Raw genomic sequence first — 20,507 nt, 5'->3', positions numbered from 1 at the left:
CGTTGCAGTGCGTGGGCTTCTCATTGCAGTGGCTTCTCTTGTTGTGGAGCACGGGCTTTAGTAGTTGTGGCTCACGGGCTCAGTAATTGTGGCTCGCGGGCTCTAGAGCGCAGGCTCTTTAGTTATGGCGCACAGGCATAGCTGCTACACAGCATGTGGGATCTTCCCGGATCAGGGATCAAACCCATGTCCCCTGCATCGGCAGGTGGATTCTTAACTACTGCACCACCAGGGAAGTCTCATGTGTTTTCAAGTAGATGTGCCTGTTTTGTTTTATTACCCTGTGCACTATCTCTCAACTTCTGTACTTGTCTTTTAGCCATCTGACCCCATGGGAGATGCCCTGGGCATCGGCTTGCTGTCCCTTCCTCACTGGGATCATTTGTGATTAGACAACTACCATTTTATTATTTAAAGACCTTCCCTTCTGAAATTTCTTGTAATCTGAGATAACTGCCAAGTTATGTGTAGCTCTTTTTCTATTTCAGGTCTATTATAATAAATTTCAATAAGACAGTTTCTCTTTCCCCAAAACTTCTCACTACTTGCATTATCAACACATTATTTTCTTTCTATAATAATTAAAATGTGAACAGATCCACATGGCTCCAAATTTGCCATAAATATGCTGGTTGTTTTCCAAGACACTTGACCTGGGCTTGTTAGCAGTTACTGAACACCAAGAACACCCAGGTTGGCTGGAAGTTGGATGGTTCCATAGTCACTGAACACCAAGAGTAATGACCAACTCATTGAAACTACTTCGTTTCCACTTCAGAGGATACTGGAATCAGGGTCCCAAAGCACACTGGGTGGTCTCACTTCAAATTATCACTGTATCCCTCTTGCTCTCAGTAGCACTTGACACAGCCTCACTGGTACCCAAATGTCCCACATGATACTATACAAGCCCAATGAGGAACTCATTCTCAGCAACAGATATTCTTCTCCCTGGTTTCACCAGCAGCCCCATTTTTGCTACTTTCTCTCTACATTCAACCATTTCTTCCTCCAGCTTTCAAATGCTCATTTTTGTTATTATTTATTTTCCTACTGACTCTAGGTTACCTGAGTCTGTCAAGTTCTCTTGTCCATTCATTCATGTACCTGTCCAACCCTACTAAGTTCTAGCTAAGTACAAAGTCTTTTACTTAGGATGGAGAATCCTAATATGACTCTTTCTACCCTCAAAGAGCTCATGGTCTAATAAAGGAGATAACTTATAATTGAACAGTAATAATTCAATTTAATAAGTCTGATGATCGAAACACAAAGAGAACAAAGAAATCAACAGTTAAAATTCAATTTAAGAAGTTCTATATGGAAATGAAATAAGGGAAGGAAAACCATACAAGATTAAAAAAAAAAACCCTGCATCTTAAAAAAGTTCAACTCTTACACTAGCTAATTACTGGAAGTACATATATCGAGATACCCACCACAACTAGCAATTTGAGGCAAAACGGAATATACATGTAGTTATAAAGTTGAGTCTGGAAGGGTGGCTAAGGTCAAGTGAAGATTCTGTGCTAACGAAGCTGAATATTGTTAACCTGAAATGTATGGGGAACCACTGGAAATTTAAAAGCAAGGAACTGACTTGATCAGAATTTATTTTACAAAGATATTTCTGCTGGCTATACAGAGAAAGGTTTGAAGGAGTTCTTCAGGAAAGAAAAAAGAAAGTCAGAAGGCTGCTGTAATAAACTAAGCAGTCATCAGGACCTGGATATGGCAGAAAGAATACATAAATGACACCTATTTGAGAAATTTAGGAGGTAGAATGGATATGATCTACTTACAGAATAGTCTGGAGAGTATGGAACAGGTAGGTTTTTAGAATGACCCCAGTTTCTGCTTAGTTAAAAATAATACTCAAAAAGGGAGAGGATAGGGTGAATAGAGAACAAGGAATTTTTAGTACAGTAAAGCTGTTTTGTATGCTACTATGATACTGGATATGCATCATTATACATTTATCAAAATCTATGTAATGCACAATACATGAATGAGCCCTAGGTAAACTATGACCTTCAGTTAATAATCATGTAACAATGTCAGCTCACCAAATGTACCACATTACTGCAAAATAGTAATAATAGGGGAAATTAGCAGGGTGGGTGTATGGAAACTCTCCATACTTTCCACTCAATTTCCCTATGAACCTAAAGCCATTCAAAAAACTAGTCTATTTTTTTAGAAAAAATAGAAGGTGTGAGAAATACCAGTTGAGGTCTCCCAGCACCTTGGGCATGCGACTTTAAGGTAGCCATAGAGAAGGATCATCTTCTTGAACAGTCTACACAGTAAGCTTGAGGAAGCCCTATCTCTACACTTCCTTAGGATTCCAACATGTGCTTCAGAGGACTGGATTCCAAGCCTTTCACGTTTCTTTCACAGCATGATGATGTAGTTCTAGATGCGACAGGAGAGAAGTGGGCGTGCATCCCATCACAGGAGTGGCACATTCTGTTTGCCCCTTATGAACCCAGCTTTCCTGAATTATATCAATTTTGCTCATATATTATACATTCATAAGCCTGAGCCTGAACACAAATTCTACAGCCAGTTTGTGCCTATGGATGATTTATCACAGCCATAAAAATCTGGAGCTTTTCAATTCATGAATCTCATGGTTCCAATGTGAAACAGTACACAGACTGCAAGCTGCATTTCATGTGATTCTAATGGATCCATGAAAACAGCAGCAATAGAGGAATAAAAAGGATGATTCAAAAAAATCAAAAAATGTGGAAAATCTCCAATGTGACCTTTAGAAAAAGGTGTTCTAGCAACACTTTGTCCAGCAGGAGACCAACATGTATACCCAATAGAAGGCTTTGCCCTCAAGATAAAAATAATCAGAGAAAAACAAAAAGCAAAGCCAACTCCTTCTTTGAATACAGATCTATAAGTGGTGTGTGACCCGAAAAACAAGGTGCACAGAATACATGACTTCAGAGTTTAGGAGTGACATTCCTGATTCCCAGCTATTGCAGACACACTTCTAGGGATATGCAGCTCATCACCTCCCAAGGTCATTTACTAAACTTCAGACAGGTCTGACGCCAGGAAGGGACTTTTTGTTGTTGAGCTAAACCCTATATCTTGAATTGTTCTACCCAAGGTTCCTCATTTTCTATATATGAACCAAAAAGAACAAGTCTTCCTTCAAAACTTAAGGCATCCATTTAACATATATTGGGCATACATAGTGAGCGGTATGGACTGAATGTTGTATGTCACCCAGCCCTCCCCAAATTCACAAGTCGAAGCCCTTACCTCTGATGTGATGGTATTTCGAGGTGAGCCTTTGGGAGGTAATTAGGTTTAGATAAGGTCATGAGGGTGGAACCCCCATGACGGTATTAGTGACCTTATAAGAAGAAGAAGAAAGACCAGTGCTCCCTCTCTCTCCACCATGTGAGGACCCAGCAGAGAGAAGGAGGCCATCTGCAAGCCAGGAAAAGGACTCTCACCAAGAACCAAATTTGCTGGCACCGGGATCTTGGACTTCCCAGCCCCCAGAACTATGAGAAATAAATTCCTGTTGTTTAAGCCATCCAGTCTATGGTATTTTGTTATGGCAGCTGAGTTGCGCCAGGCATTGTGCTAAGCATTGGTTATACAATGGAGGACAAACAAACTCAGTCCCTGGATCCATGGAGTTTATTATCTAGAAGGACGGATGCATTATAACAAAAAGTAAACACATAAACTCATGTGACAACTACTAAGAAAGACAAGTACTAAAGTATATGAAGGAGAAAAATAGAAAAGGGTGATTTAAATTGAGGAATATCCAGGAAGGCCACTGTGAGGAGGTGACATTTGAGTAGAGACTTGAGAAATGAGTCAGTGTTGGCTGGGTCAAAAGCACAGAAGAGTGTTCCAAAAATAACTAGCTTAGTGAAGGCCACAGAGCAGAAAACTAACTGTGATCTTTGAGGAACATAGCCAGGGAAGCAAGAGCACTGAGAAATGAGATTAAATACAGTTTGACAGAGGGCATGCAGAATGCCCCTACAGCTTTGTAGAAAGTCTTGAAATCAAGTAGTGCTGGTCTTCCAACTTTGTTCTTTTTCAAAATTCTGTTCCCCATTCTACAGCCTTTGAATATATATATAATCTTTTCCAGTTCTATTTTTTAAAAGACTGCTGGGATTTTAATGGGGATTGCCTTGACTCTATAGCTCAGTTAGGACGATTTGCCATCTCAATGTATTGAGTATTCCGATCCATGAATATTGGATATCTCTCCATTTATTTAGATCTTTAATTTCTCTTGGTGACATTTTCCACTAAATTTTCTGCTAAAGGTATAACTTATTCATTTTTTAAAAAAAGTATTCCTAAGAATTTATACTTTTGGTACTATTATAATTTTTTAAAATTTGTTTTCCAGTTGCTGGTTATTAGTATGTAAAAGTACAATTGATTTTTGTATAGGGACTTTGTTTCTGGCAGCCTATGAAGATTTATTTATTAGATTTAATTTTATTAGAAGACTTTTAGGATTTTTCACAAAGCTAATCATGTCATCAGAAAACAGACAGTGTTACTTCTCCCTCTCAAGTCTGTACACCTTTCATTTCTTTTATTGCTTGTTGGTCAGACAAGGACCCACAATATGATGTTGGGGAAAAAGCATCACTAAGTATGTTGTTAGTAGTCAGTTTTCTGTACTGTTATCAGGGTGTGGAAATTTCTTTTTATGTATTTATTTATTAATCATGAATGGGTGGTTAATTTTGTCAGATGCTTTTCTGTATCATTTGAGATGATCATGTGAATTTTGTCCTTTATTTTGTTAATGTGGTGAATCACATTAATTGGTTCTCAAATACTGAAACAAGCTTGTATCCCAGGGATAAGACTATACCGGAATATGATGTATTATCCTGTTTATATATTGCTAGATTCAATCTCCTACCATTTTGTTGAGGATGTTTACATCTAAGTTCATGGGGGATATTGGGCAGTGATTTTCTTTTCTTGTAATATCCTTTTTGGGTTTTGGTATCAGAATTATGCCAGTTTCATTAAATGAATTAAAAAACATTTTCTCCTCTATTTTCTGAAAAAGTTTATGATTAGTGTCATTTATTTGAGTGTTGGGCTAGAACTCACCAGTGATGTCATCTGGGTCTGGAATTTCATTTGTAGTGAGGCTTACAAATCCAATATATTTAATAGATAATTAATATTCAGATTTTCTGTCTCTTTTAAAATCAGTTTTTATAAGGTGTGTTTTTAAAGAAATGTATCCATTTCATTTAAGTTGTTGAATTTACTGGCATAAAGTTGTTCATAATATTGTCTTATTATTCATTAAATGTCTAAAAGATTTATAGTAAAATCCCCACTTTCATTCATGATATTAATAATTTCAGTTTTCTCTCATTTTTCTTGATTATTCTTGTTTGGGGTTTATTAACTTTATTAAACTTATCAAACAACCAACTTTTGACTTTGCTAATTTTCTATGTTGTTATACATAATCTATGTCTTTCTTTAAAATTACTTTGAGTTTAGCCTGTTCTTTTTTTTTTAATCTTTTCTGAGAGGGAAACTAAGAATCTCAAATTTAAGCATTTTCTGTCCCTTATATAGGCATTTAAAGCTATAAACCTTCCTTTAAGCATTATTTTACCTGCATTCCACAAATTTTGATATATCGTGTTTTCATTATTACTTACTTAGAAATATTTTTTATATTTCTTTTATGACTTTTTTTCTTTGACCCATAGGTTTAGAATTATGTTATTTAAATTTCAGTGGGGATTTTCTAGATTTTTTTTTCTTTCTACTTTAACTCAATTATAGTGATAGAACATACTTGGTAAGATTTTATTCTTTTGAACTTGATTGAGAATTAACTCTATGGCCCAATGAATCATGCATCTTGGTGGATGCATACTTGAAAAGAATGTATATTCTGCAATTGTTAGGTATAGTGTCCTATAAATATCAATTACATCAAGTTGGTTTATAGCATTTTTTAGATCTTCTATAGCCTTGTTAGTCTTTTGCTTACTTGTTATGTGAATTTCTAAGAGAATGAAATTAAAATTTGGACTATATTAGATTTTTCTATTTCTCCCATTAGATTTGTCAAATTTTATATCATAAACTTTGATGCTTCATTATAAAGTACAAACATATTTAGAATTGCCTTTTTGGTGAAATTGTTTCTTATATCATTATGTAAGGTCCCCCTTTAACCCTTGTAATACTCTATGGCATAAATTCTACTTTGCCTAATGTTGAGATAGCCTCACAAGCTTTCTTATGCTTATTATTTGCATGATATATCTTTTCCCTTCTTTCTCAAACTATCTGTGCCTTTATGTTTAAAATGCTTGTAAACAGCATATTTTTCCAGTTTTATAGTTGGTAATGATGGGAGGTCTAGTCAGATAACCGTTATTCCATCATGGCATGTAGAGTAAGTCCCACATTCTTTTTCTTGGTACCATTAATATGCACCATCTTTCTTTTTCAGTTTGTGGTGCCCTGAAGGCAGGAACTGATGTATAGCTCTATTAAAATGCATTTGTTAGTTGAAGCCAATCGCTTCAGGCTATTAGAATTTCATAGATCATTTTTGTCTAATTGGAGGCAGTGCTTTTCAAACTTTAATGTGAATAAAAATCATTTGGAGACCTACTTAGATATAAATTCTGATTCATGAGATCTGAGATAAGGCCTGGGATTTATGCCAGCAATGTTGGTCTGTGTGCCACACTTTGAATAGCACGGATGTGTAAGACTTGCTAGCTCACAAAGAGTCATCCAGGTCTTCTATGTCACAGGGCACTAACTTGAATGACTTGATGTTGAAAGGTGAGTATGTGAAAGTGTGAAGCTGGCAGTTGTAATAAAACAGAGGATGGTGGGACCAGAGGCAACCTGAAGAGTGCTAGCACCACCAAAGTCATTCAGATTTAAATATTTAAAATACTGTGCTACCAAAAAACCCCATAAACTTGGGAAGTAAATTCAGGTCACATCCAACTGTTTATGATTCCTGTTCAATGTCTTTATCCATAAGTTAATTTTAAAAATGGAATCGTCACATCCAAATTGATGATGATCCATGTATAAAAAGCCTTTAAGTTCAGTTTGCAAAGAGCAATTGATCCACCTTGGGTTTGGCCATGACTTCTTAGATACAACACCAATAGCATCATCAATTAAAAATATGTTAAGTTGGCTTTATTTGGCCTAATATATATCTAGTGCTGCCCTGCTCATATTTTTTCCCATTTTATCCACAAAGATATCTTAAAAATTATATACATGGGTCTTCATAAAATCCATACATCTCTCTCTCTTTTTATATACATATATAAAATAAATCTATACATTATAAAATTTGTAAATATATGTATATACATACATACATATGTATTTATTTATCATAAGGCTTTCACTCATCAATATGTATTTATGGTTCCTCCATGTTCTTCCATGGCCTGACAGTTCCTTTCTTTTTAGCACTGAATAATATTCCATTACCTGGATGTACTCCAGTTTACTTATACTTTACCTCTTTAAGGACATCTTAGTTGTTGCCACATTTTGACAATTTAGGAGAACTGCTATAAAAAATTCACATGCAGGTTTTCATGTGGATATGGAGAAAGAGGAATGGGAGGGAGGAGGAGGAAGGATTAAACTAGAGGGAGGAAGAGGGAGGAAGAGGAAGGACAGAAAGCATAGGAGGGAGAGGAGGAAGAGACAGGAAAGGGAAGGAGGAAGGGGAAGACGATCGAAACGGTAGGGGGGAGAGAAAGAGGGGAGTACAGAGAACAGAGTAAGAAGGGGAAGACAGGTAAAGAAAGAGGAGAGGAGAAAGAGAAGGTGAATGGGGTATACTTATACTTCTCTGTAGCATTACATACAAGAAGAGCAAGGGAACAAATTCTATAGAATTCAGGCAATGGAGCAACTTCTATAGAATAGTAAGGGGAGAAGTTGTGACACAAGAATACTACACCCAGATAAGTTTAATTCATGTGTAAATACAACAGAAAAAGATTCACAGATATGTTGTCACAGAAAATACACCACTCTTGCTAGATATATTGCTCAAAGAGCTATTCTAGTTGAATAAAAATGCATTAAAATAAAGAAATGAATGATGGCTAAATCATAGAATAAAGAGGAATTCAACAAGCATTGAAACATTTTGAAAACAGAATTCAGTCCAAATAATGACTATAAATATGGATGAGATAAAACAAAAGAATGCAAATGCCAAATATGTATCTTAGAGAAACTGTAGAAGATTTAAAAACATAACAAAAGAAAAAAATCAGAGTAAACTGAGTCTAAAATCTCAGATTCTATCAACCAAAAAACTGATTGAGTAGGTGGCAGAAGAGGAAAAAAAGATATTCCACTATCCTCTTGCATAGGAAGAGATATGAATATATGGTTTCAATCTTGATTCTGAAAGAGAAATAGCAGTGCATGCAAATTTAAGCCTAAAGGAAACCACTGGAGGTTAAAAGAGGATGCTTGATTTCTAGTGGGGGGAAGGTGGTGGGAGAAACACAGTAATAACAATGGTAAATGAATGTTAAACTTTATGAAAATAATAAAGAATGCATAGAAATCATGTAAACATGATAGCAGTAAGAACAAATGTATTTATATCGTAATACCTGTCAATTGTGTTTCAACAAATTAGATAGTCTACCTAGATAAAATGGACAAATTTCTATAAATGCACAACCTACTAAGACTGAATCATGAAGAAACAGAATATCTGAATATACTTATAACTAAAGGAGATCTAATCAGGATCTAATCAGAAAAGCCCAGGACCAGATAGCTTCACTGTGGAATTCTACAATTTAAAGAAGAATAAACACCAGGACTTCCCTGGTGGATTGGTGGTTAAGAATCCACCTGCCAATGCAGGGAATACAGGTTTGATCCCTGGTCTGAGAAGATCCCACATGCCATGGAGCAACTAAGCCTGTGTGCCACAACTACTGAGCCTTTGTTCTAGAGCCCACGAGCCACAACTACTGAAGCCAGCGTGCTGTGCTCCACAACAAGAGAAGCCACCACAATGAGAAGCCCGCGCACTGCAATGCAGAGTAGCTCCCACTCTCTGCAAGTAGAGAAAGCCCACGTGCAACAAAGAAGACCCAATGCAGCCAAATAAATAAATAATTTTTAAAAAGAAGAAGAAACACCAATCTTCATCAAACTCTTACCAAAAAAATTCAAGAGGAGGGAATACTTCCTAATTCATTTTGCGAGGCCAGCATTATGTTGATACTAAAGTCCAAAAAAGACACTACAAAAAAAGAAAACTACAAACCAATATTCCTAATGAATGTTGATGCAAAACTTCTCAGTGAAATACTTGTAAACTGAATTCAACAGCATAATAAAAGGATTATGTACCATGACCAAGAAGGATTTATTCCTGGAATGCAAGAATTGTTCAACATAAAAAATTTTATCAATGTAATATAGCACATTAACAGAATGAAGATACAAACCACATTATCATCTCAATGCAGGAAAAGCATTTGAAAAAATCCAGCACCCTTTCATAATAAAAACTCAACAGGCGAGGAATAAAAGGAAACAACCATAACATAACAATGGTTGAGAAACCCAATGCTAACGTCATACTCAATGGTGAAAGACTGAAAGACTTTTCTCTAAAATTAGGAACAAGACAAGGATATCTCCTTTTACCACATAGCACTCAACATAGTACTAGAAATCATAGACAATTAGCTAAGAAAAAGAAATAATTGGAAATAAATTGGAAAGGAAGAAGTAAAAGTATCTTCATTGTCAGACAACATGACCTTATATGTAGAAAATGCTAAAATTAGACAGACACATATGCACACACACACACACACACAAAACCATTAGAACTGGGCTTCCCTGGTGGAGCAGCGGTTGAGAGTCTGCCTGCCGATGCAGGGGACACGGGTTCGTTCCCGGACACAGGTCCAGGAAGATCCCACGTGCCACGGAGTGGCTGGGCCCGTGAGCCATGGCTGCTGAGCCTGCGCATCCGGAGCCTGTGCTCCGCAACGGGAGAGGCCACAACAGTGAGAGGCCCTCATACCGCAAAAAAAAAAGAAAAAAAAAAAAAAACTATTAGAACTAACAAATTAATTAAGCAATGTTTCAGGATACAAAAATCAATGCACAAAACCCAGCTGCATTTCTATACATTCACAATGAACAGTCTGAAAGGGAAATTACAAAAACAATTCCAATTACAATAATATCAAAAAGAATAAAATACTGAAGAAAAAAACCAAAAAGGCAAAAGGCATGTACACCAAAAACTAAAAATTTTGGAAAAAAAATTTAAAACACAAATTGGAAGGCTTAATATTGTTATAATGTCAATACTACCTAAAGCAATCTATAAATTCAATGCAACCTCCATCAAAATTCCAATGATGTTTTCTGCAGAAATAGAAAAATCCACCCCAAAATTCATATGGAATCTCAAGGGACGCCAAATAGCCAAAACAATCTTGATGAAGAACAAAGTTGGAGATCTCAAACTTCTGAATTTAAAATGTACTACAAGCCACAGTAATCAAAACAGTGAGGAACTGGCATGATGACAGACATACAAACAAATGGAATAGAATAGACAACATAGAGATACTGTCCCATAAATGGTCAAATGATTTTCAACAATGGTGTCAAGATTTCTTAGTTATGACAACAAAAGCAAAGGCAATGACAACAACAAAGAAATAGATAATTTGGACTTCATCAAAATTAAGAAAAAGAAATTATGTATCCAAGGACACTATCAGCAGAAAGAAAAGGCAACCCATGGAATGGGAGAAAGTATTTGCAAATCACATATCTTGTAAGGGATTAATATCCAGAATATAAAAATCTCCTACAACTTAGTAACAAACAAACAAAAACAACTCAGTTAAAAATGGGCAAAGGACTTGAATAGAAATTTCTATAAAGAAGATATGTAAATGGAAAATAAACACATGAAAATAGGCTCAACATCTCTAATCATGAGGGAAATACAAATCAAAACCAAAATGAGATCACTTCATACCCATTAGGATAGCTATTACAAAAATAAAAACAAAAAGCCAAAACAAAAACAAGTGTTGGTGAGGATTTAAAGAAATTGGAATCCTTGTGTCTTGCTGGTGGGAATGTGAAATGGTACAGCTACTGTGGAATATGGTAAGGTAGTTCCTCAAAATTATTAAACATAAAATTTCCATATGATCCAACAATTCCACTTCTGACTATATACCCCAAAATACTGAAAGCAGGGACTTGAACAGCTATTTTTATACCTATATTTATAGCAGCATTATTAGATAATAACCAAAAGATGGAAGCAACCCATGTTCCTGGACAGATGAACAGATCAATAAAATGTGGCATATACATACAATGAAATGTTATTCATCCTTAAAAAGCAAGGAAATTCTGACACATATGACAAAATGGTGAACCTTGAAGACATGCTAAGTGAAATAAACCAGTCATAAAAAGACAAAAATTGTATTACTTCACTTATATGAGATACCTAGAGAGTCATATTTATAGAGACAGAAAATAGAATGGTGGTTTCCAGGGTCTGGGGAAGAGGGGAATAAAGAATATTGTATATATATTTGCAAAATGACGTGATCTAGAGATAGTAGTGATATTTGCAGAATACTGTGATTATACTTAATGACACTGAATTGTACACTTAAAATGATTAAAATGATAAAATTTATGCTATGTATATTTTACCACAATTTTAAAAACAAAAATAAAAAAAAAAACATGCATTTTAATAATATATTCTAATATCTAGGTAAATTTGTTTTTTTAAAAAAGTGAAGTTTATTCAGGAAGTAAAATACCAAAAAATAACAATTTAAAAACGAACTTTAAAAGACTATCCATTGAATAAATTGGAAAAAAAACTATCTCCTAAAAAGGAAGGGACCTGACAGCTTCAAAAATGAGTTGTTGGGGCAAGGGTGCAGTGGAACAGAATAATATAAGTGCAAAGTTTTTGTATACTATTAAAATAAGGTAGTATTAATCCAAGGTAAATTGCTATAAACTAAGATATTAATTGTAATGCCTAGGGTAACCACTAAGAATATAACTCAAAAAATATATAGTAAAAGAAACAATAAGGTAATTAAAATGGTATGCAAAACATATCTACTTAACACACAATAAGGCAGTAATGGAGAAAAAGAACAACAAAAAAGATGTAAGACATATAAAATGAATAGCAAAATGGCAGAAGTGAAGTCTTCTTTATCACTAATTACATTAAATATAAATGGATTAAACTTTCTGATTAAAATGTAGACATTGGTAGATTGAATTAAAAACCACAATTCAACTATTTGCTATGTAGAAGCTACTCGCTTTAGATTCAGAGACAGATAGATTGAAATGATATAAAAGGATAGAAAAAATATTCTGTACAAACGATAATCAAAAGAGAACTGGAGTGGCTATGCTAATGATCAGAAAAAGTAGACTTTAAAACAAAAATTTTACGAGAAACAAAGAACATTATATAATGATAAAACAGCCATCAATAAGAATATATAACAATTACAATTATAAACATATACACATGTAACACATGAAGAGAAATTGATAAAATTGAAGGGATAAAGAGGCAAGTCTACAAAAATAGTTGGAGACTTCAATATCCCACTTTCAGTAATTGATAGAACAACAAGGCAGAAGATCAACAAGTAAATGAAAACATGAACAACACTATAAACAAACTAGACTTGATGAAACAGACAATATGAATTGCCCTATAGCTATGAAAAATTTAATTCACAATTTAAAAGCTCCAAAAATATGAAATCTCCACGCCTGGATGGTTTCCCTGGAGAATAATGCCAAACACTTAAAGACGAATTAACAGTAATTTTACATAATCTCTTCCAAAAAATAGAAGATGATTTCCTAAATCACCTTATGAGGCCAGTGTTACCCTGATATCAAAACCAGACAAAGACACAACAAATAAAAGTACAAACCAATATTTCTTCCAAGTTTAGATGCAAAAATCCTCAACTAGAATATCAGCAAACGGAATTCAACAGTATATGAAAAGAATCATAGACCATAACAAAGTGAGATTCATTCAAGATATACATTTGAAAAAACAATCAATTTAATCTACCATATTAATAAGTTAAAGAAGAAAAAGCATACAATTATGGCATGTAATGTAAATAAAGCAGTTGGCAAAATCCAGTACCCATTCATGATAAATATTCTCAGCAAATAATGATCTTTTGGCTTAAAGCACTTATAACTATAATTAATGCAATTCCTGTCAAAACCACAGAATTTTTTTATATAGCCATAGACAAACTTATTCTAAAATTTGTATGGAAAATGCAGGCCCCAGAATAGTTAAAACAATCTTGACAAAGAACAATAAAAATGGGAGGAATCACTGTGCTCAGTATTAAGGCTTACTGTGCAGCCACAGTAATCAAGACAGTGTGCTACTGGCAAAGGAATCAGCACATAGATCAATGGAATGAATAGAGAACCCAGAAATAGACCCACATAAATATGTTCAACTGATTTCGGACAAACTTAAATAGCAATTAAATTAATGAGTGGTGCTATAGCAATTGGACATCCATAGCCAAAAAAAAAAAAACCTCAAACTTCACATCTTATACAAAAATTAACTCAAAACTGATTGTGGACCAAAATGTAAAACTAAAAAACTTTTAGAAAAACAAGCAAACAAACAAACAAACAATCCCTGATTATCTTCAGGGTCTAGGGCTAGGCAAAGAGTTAGACTTGATACCGAAAGCATGATCCACAAAAGAATAAATTTATAAATTAGACCTCATAAGAATTAAAAACTACTCTTTGTGAAAGACCTTGATAAGAGGTTGATAAAACAAACTTCAGAGTGGGGGAAAATATTTGCAAACCACACATCTGGCAAGAAACCAGTGTCTAAAATATATAAAGAACTTTCAAAACTCAACATTAACAATCCAGTGAGAAAATGGGCAAAACACATGAAGAGGTATTTCATGTGTTTTCTGAGAATACACAGATAGCAATAAGCACATGAAAAGGTATTCAATATAATTAGTCGTTAGGGAAACACAAAATCACAATGCGCTATCTCACCATGCCTATCAGGATAGTAAAATAAAAAATAGTGACAACACTAAATATTGGCAAAGGTGCAAAGAAACTGGATCATTCCTACATTACTAGTAATGTAAAATGGTACAGTCACTAGAAAGCAGTTTGATCGTTTTTTAATAAAACATGCTATTACCACAGATGCAGCAATTACATTCTTGGATATGTATCACATATTAATAAAAACATGTTCACACAAAAACCTACACACAAATGTTCACAGTGGCTTTATTCATAATTGCCCAAAACTGGAAACAACCCAGATGTCCTTCAATGGGTGGATTGTTAAATAAACTGTGTTACATTGGCTTCTACCAAGCAAAAAGAAGCAATGAACTATTAACACACATAACAATTTGAATGAATCTCCACAGAATTATACTGAAAGAAAAAGTCAATCCCAAAAGTGTGATTCAATTTATTTAACATATTTGAAGCAACAAAATTTTAGAGATGGAGAACACATTAGTGTTTTCCAGGTGTTAAGAACAGGACGTGGAGGGGAAGAAGTGCAAAGGAGGTGAGTGTGGTTATAAAAGAACAATACAAATCTACACATACAATAAGATTGTGTAGAATCAAATGCACACACACACACACACACACTCTTACACACACAGTAATGAGGGCAAGTACAAATGAGAAATCTGAATAGAATCAGTCAAGTGTATCAACATTAATATCCTGGTTTTGCAAAATGTTACCATTGGGGCAAACTTGTTAAAAGATATTATGAGATCTCGCTGCATTACTAATTATAATTGCATGTGAATCTATAATTATCTCAATAAAATGTCAATTAAAATGAAGACTAGATAATGTCATCCTGAATTTTGAATCCTAATCAAGAATCTGACCTCTTTCAAATAGGCAGTTGGGAGCTATAGAAGCTGGTTGAGTATGGATGACTTGATTATAGGGCTATGGATCAAAAGAATCAATATGATGATAGTAAGTATGATGAATTAAAGGAGAAATTACTGAAGGCAGGGACACAGAAAACCATAAGAGGTGATACTGAAGAGAGTTTTGCACCCAAGGAAGTATGGACTAGATCTTTGCCTTTGGTCAGTTCAGGGATGACATATCCAACAGACATTCACTTTGTCCAAGCTCTTTTGTAATTCACACAGTATGTGAGAATCTGACTATAAAGCAAAGGCATTTCCAAGTTATTTCACTATGTTGAACGAATTCTTTTATGCCATATTTTTAACATTTTGGTTAAAATGAAACATTTTTAGTCCTTGGTTTCAATAATTTTACAATTTTGTAACTGTAAGTGACATAAATTTTCTAATCACTGTGATAACTGGCATGTTTTTAAAAATAAATTTTAGATGTTTGAAGATTGGAAAAATATATTAGACTTGTGGTTTTAACTAATTTTAATTAAATGTTTCAAAATTTTGATTAAATAAGTTTGTAATCAATATTGAAAGGTCTGAGGACTTTTAATTTGTTAATTTTTAATGTTTTGATTTAATAGTCTTATAAGCAGAATTTAAATGTTCAAAGAAATATTATTTAAGGAATTTATACATTGCTTAATTGTGCATGAAATAAAATACAACAGGAGTGATGCTCCTCATGCATTAAAGATTACTGTCATCAAACTGCAGATCTGGAATCTAAGTCCTTCTCTGCCTCCTTGACACCAGGCTGCCCTGGCTAGGTTTGCATCCTCTCTTTACAGCCTTCTGGAAGGAGTAATGGATCTTACCTTATGGGGTTATCCATCCTGGACACTGTGAGGAAGGCAGCAAGATTGGCTGTGTAGGAAGAGCACACAATGAGGGTGAAGAGCCACCAGCTGCCCATCACGATTCGCATGGCCATGGAGTTCGCTGAGGATTCACCACCTGCAGGAGGCAGGAAAAGGGGATTGGTCCTGGGCTTCTGCTCTTGCTTGCATCTCTGGAGAAATTCTCTGCCCTGCGGCCAGGCATAGGGAACCACCCCTGGCGGTGAGCTGGGGATCAGGAAAGTGACTGCCAGCTGGTTATGGTGGGCTCTGACAATTCTGGGGAAAAAATGCTAGGACCACCAATCTTGGAAAGGGATGGCAGACCACAAAATATGGAAAAGCTAGGATTGGCATTTTTAGTGACAGGATGTTTGTCAAAATGTCAACAGTAGAGTTCTGAATATCAAAATCTTCTAGTTAGAAGATTCTACCTCACTGTGTTGAGAACTTTCAGGGCTGCAACCCTATGCAATGTCCCTTTCCATTTTAAATTCACATGGAACAGTCTCAGGAATTCTGTAAATGTAAAATTACCTCCTACCTGGAGGATTTCCTGGCTTTCTTTTAAGAAATGAGATGTACCATATCACTATTATTACTCAGCCCTCACTAGATGACCTTTGTTTCTCCCTATGATTTTCAGAAATCACTGCATGTGTCTTGCAGTCAGAAGCTGCCTCTTTGAGGCCAATTGTTTCTCCTTGGTCCCTTAGGTGGTAACAGAAGAAAACTCCTCACTGACTATTCTTATATAACCTCTCAAGCAAATAATACATACATTTGCCATGCTGCAAATAAGGCTAGGACTCACATTAGGAACTCTGCAGTTTGTTGTTTCCAGTCAAAACCGCACAATCCTGTAACTCCCCAAGTGCTATCCAGACGTCTCAGAGACAGGAGACTTTGTATCTCAAGAATGGCTGGAGTACCGCTTAGATGATTGCAAAACAATTTTGACTTTTTACCCCATTAAGACTTCAAATTTAAACAAGATAGAGTTTCATCTGACAACCCTGTCTGCATAACAATCAATCTAATGTGGGAGTTAAGGAAAGTGCAAAGCAGAACTCGGAGGTTAATTTTATCTAAAGTGGAAAATCAGGACTTGAAGTTAAGCTCCATGTTGTCATTTCATTTAGTTCCTACCTGGTATTACTCATAGAGAAACTGGGAGCAGCATGATATTAGGACTACCTTAGAGATTAAATAAAATTGCATTTAAAATGACTTTGGCAAAATGCGTTCAAGAACTTTGCCAATGGACAAGTTCTTCCAAGCCCCTGGGGCTCTTCCAACATTGAGAAACCAGGAGGGTACCTTGCTGTACAAAGGCTCCGTAGACGATCCAGATGGCACTGTTTAAGGTGGCAGAAGCAGATGGCCGCGGCTGGGCAGCACTCTGAGCCCTCACGGCCTGTATCCGGTTCAACACAAATATCAGCACGCCAACCACAGGGATGGCTGCTGCAATGCAGGCCCACACGGCAAAATCAAAAGGAGCAAAAAGGGAGAAGATGCTGATTTTCTCCTCGGGCTTCTTGATGAGGATCCCCACTGAGTAGTCCATGTACCGCTTGCTGAAGTCCACTACGCTCTCCCTCTCCGGGGTGATGGTGATGGCGGAGATGGCTAGGTCTGCTCTCTGAAAGGCAAACCCATCTCATCAGACAGCAGTCCTCAGTTTACCACTAGGTTCTACCCTGGGTCAAGGCCTGTCCTCTGCCCTTTGGGTTTCAGTTCAGAGGAAATGGATTCGAGAGTTGACACCTCGTGACTTTGAATGTTGTAAGGAAAATCCAGCACTAAGGTGTCTGTTATTACCTCTTTCACCTTACAAATTTCTCTCCCAAACCCTAAAAACTCCTGGAAACCACTTCTGGAGGAAAGACTCTATAACCATCTTCATTCCTGTGTGAATTACAGTTTTTCTTCACTTTCTTAACAGTCCCCTTAGTGAACTATCTCCTTTCTTTTGCTGGTATTTCCCTCTTACCGCCCACCCCCATCCCCACCCCAACTCCCTTCTATCTTCTTCTGGCCTTATCTACATCCTTCCTATACTTCAAGGCCACAGGAACACTCCATTTTTCCATCAAACCTCTCCAAATGCCATTAGCCCTCTCTTTTCTAAAATACTTTAGAAGTTATATGGTGAGTATACAACTACCTTGAATCTCATTAGTGTATCAGGCCTAGATTGTTTTATATGCAGACTCTATGTCAGAGAGTAACATCCTCCAAGAAAATAGGGGTCATCCACTTCCTTTGATCTTCTGCCTGCCTTAACTCATGGCTTCTCAGACATATGGGCTGCTTCGTCCTTTAGTAAAGCCATGCTATGAAGGAGCTCTCTGGGCATCCTGTGCTGCGACCTCAAAAGTACCTCCCAAGATTTTTGCTTTCCAAGATGAGCTTAATTTAAAAATAGACAAAGAGGGCTTCCCTGGTGGCACAGTGGTTAAGAATTTGCCTGCCAATGCAGGGGACACGGGTTCGAGGCCTGGTCCGGGAAGATCCCACATGCCATGGAGCAACTAAGCCCGTGTGCCACAACTACTGAGCCTGCGCTGTAGAGCCCGCAAGCCACAACTCCTGAAGTCCAGGTGCCTAGAGCCTGTGCTCTGAAACAAGAGAAGCCACCACAATGAGAAGCCCGTGCACTGCAACGAAGAGTAGCCCCCCCTCGCCACAACTAGAGAAAGCCCACGAGCAGCGACAAAGACCCAAAACAGCCAAAAATAAATAAATAAAATAAATAAATTTAAAATACCTTAAAAAAATAGACAAAGACCCATTAATAGTCTCATGCTCTACTAACTGAGCTAGTTGGGCACCCAAGACCCCATTAAGATGGAACTAGATTGTGAGGTTAAAGCTGCCAAGACTGGTGGAGACTAGGATCCTTATGCCTAGGTGGATGTTACCATAAGAGCATTAAAATGTACAGTGATCATCTCTATCTTGGCTCTGGTGTCTCTTAAGTAGGAGGCATCGTCAGAACTAGGTTTATTTTGGAATGACCAGTTGCGACAGCTGATCCAAACTACATATTCAAATTGGGGAAAACTATATAGAAGGATTTTATCAGGTCCAATATGCGGGCTAGAAGGGCAAATATACTGACTACTAAACTGTGAAATCCAACAACATACCTAGAGTAAAGAGAAAAAATGGTGGAGGTGGCCATGCCAGAGATCTCAGACTTGCCACATTTGCATCTCTGGTTCTTGCTTCTCTTCTCAGAAACCCACGATCCAGGGAGGTTTTCTGGTTTTCTTGGTTTATTTGTTTGTCTGTTTTGTTTTTGTTTTGTTTAAGTTTGGAGCATATTTAATGACAGAGAAAGAAATCGAGGGGATCAGGACAGGTTAACAACATAGGATGGAGGGAAACTAATTTATGAAACCAGGTCCAGAGGAGGCACAAGAGAGTTGACTCGGGATGCTGGTAGAGGGGTGAGCTGTAACAGGAGGAAAAACACTCCCCCTACCCTGAAACTGGAGGTGAGGGCACATGTCTGCAGATATGAACTTCATAGGAAGTTGAAGTAGAATCTCTTGCCCAGATGTCTCCATTTCTTTCCCTAATATAAGAGCACTTTGTTTTCTAATTTTTTTTTTTTTTTTTTTGGTATGCGGGCCTCTCACTGCTGTGGCCTCTCCCGTTGCGGAGCACAGGCTCCGGACGCGCAGGCCTAGCGGCCATGGCTCACGGGCCCAGTCGCTCCGCGGCATGTGGGATCTTCCCGGACCAGGGCACGAACCCGTGTCCCCTGCATCGGCAGGCGGATTCTCAACCACTGCGCCACCAGGGAAGCCCTGTTTTCTAATTTAAGATAGAAGATTATTAGGTTGCTTGAGGAGAAAGATAAAGTTTTGAAATAGTCTCTAAGGAATGTAGCCAAGGGACCCACTAAAGGACATGTTAAGGAACCGTCCCGAAGGCCCAGTTGAGTTGGGAGGCCACACATTGTTCATACATCCATCTGGACGAATTTGTGATTTTCTCCTCTAGCTGCATACAGCAAGCTGGATGTCAGAGTCAGAGGGTAGATAATAGAACCAGGTCAGGGTTTCAATGTAACTAGAAATCAAGAATAATTTAGGAGAATCATACAGGATGAAGGGAACAGGGGTTTATCTGGACAACCACAGAGGATGCACCAGGAAAGGATGCAGTATCAGAAGGGCACAGAAATCTTAGAGAAGAATGAACCTCAAATACATGTGCCAAGTGAAAAGGGCCAGACACAAAAGACCACATATGGTATACGACTCGGTTTATAGTAAATGTTTGCAAAAGCAAATCTATAGAGCTAGAAAGTAGATTAAAGTTTGCCTCCGGCTGGGGTTGGGAATGGGATTAACTGTAAATGAATATGAGGGATCTCACTGGGGTGATGGAAGTACTGTAAAACTAGGTATGGTGAAGATTGAACAACTCACTAGATTTCCTAGAAATCACGGAATGATACATCTGCAATGGGTGAATTTTATATATAACTTTTTCCACAATAAAGTTGTTGTGTGTGTTTTTTTTGTTGGTTGGTTTTTTAAGCTTA

At 36.8% G+C, this 20,507-nt stretch overlaps 1 protein-coding gene across 3 annotated transcripts in view; it reads right to left on the bottom strand.

The window, feature by feature from the left end:
- Positions 1-20,507, bottom strand: part of GRID1 (glutamate ionotropic receptor delta type subunit 1) — a 679,656-nt gene that overhangs the window by 100,830 nt on the left and 558,319 nt on the right. For all 3 annotated transcript variants that reach the window (XM_067025226.1, XM_059053916.2, XM_067025227.1), the window contains exons 11-12: positions 17,264-17,588; positions 15,923-16,061 (exon numbers count right to left, since the gene is read on the bottom strand). In XM_067025226.1, the coding sequence (XP_066881327.1) occupies positions 15,923-16,061; positions 17,264-17,588 (464 nt within the window). The remainder of the gene's footprint in view (positions 1-15,922; positions 16,062-17,263; positions 17,589-20,507) is intronic.

The sequence above is a fragment of the Kogia breviceps genome, chromosome 2 (genome assembly GCF_026419965.1).
Source record: "Kogia breviceps isolate mKogBre1 chromosome 2, mKogBre1 haplotype 1, whole genome shotgun sequence".
NCBI lineage: Eukaryota > Metazoa > Chordata > Mammalia > Artiodactyla > Physeteridae > Kogia > Kogia breviceps.
This window is presented reverse-complemented; position numbering and strand designations above follow the sequence as displayed.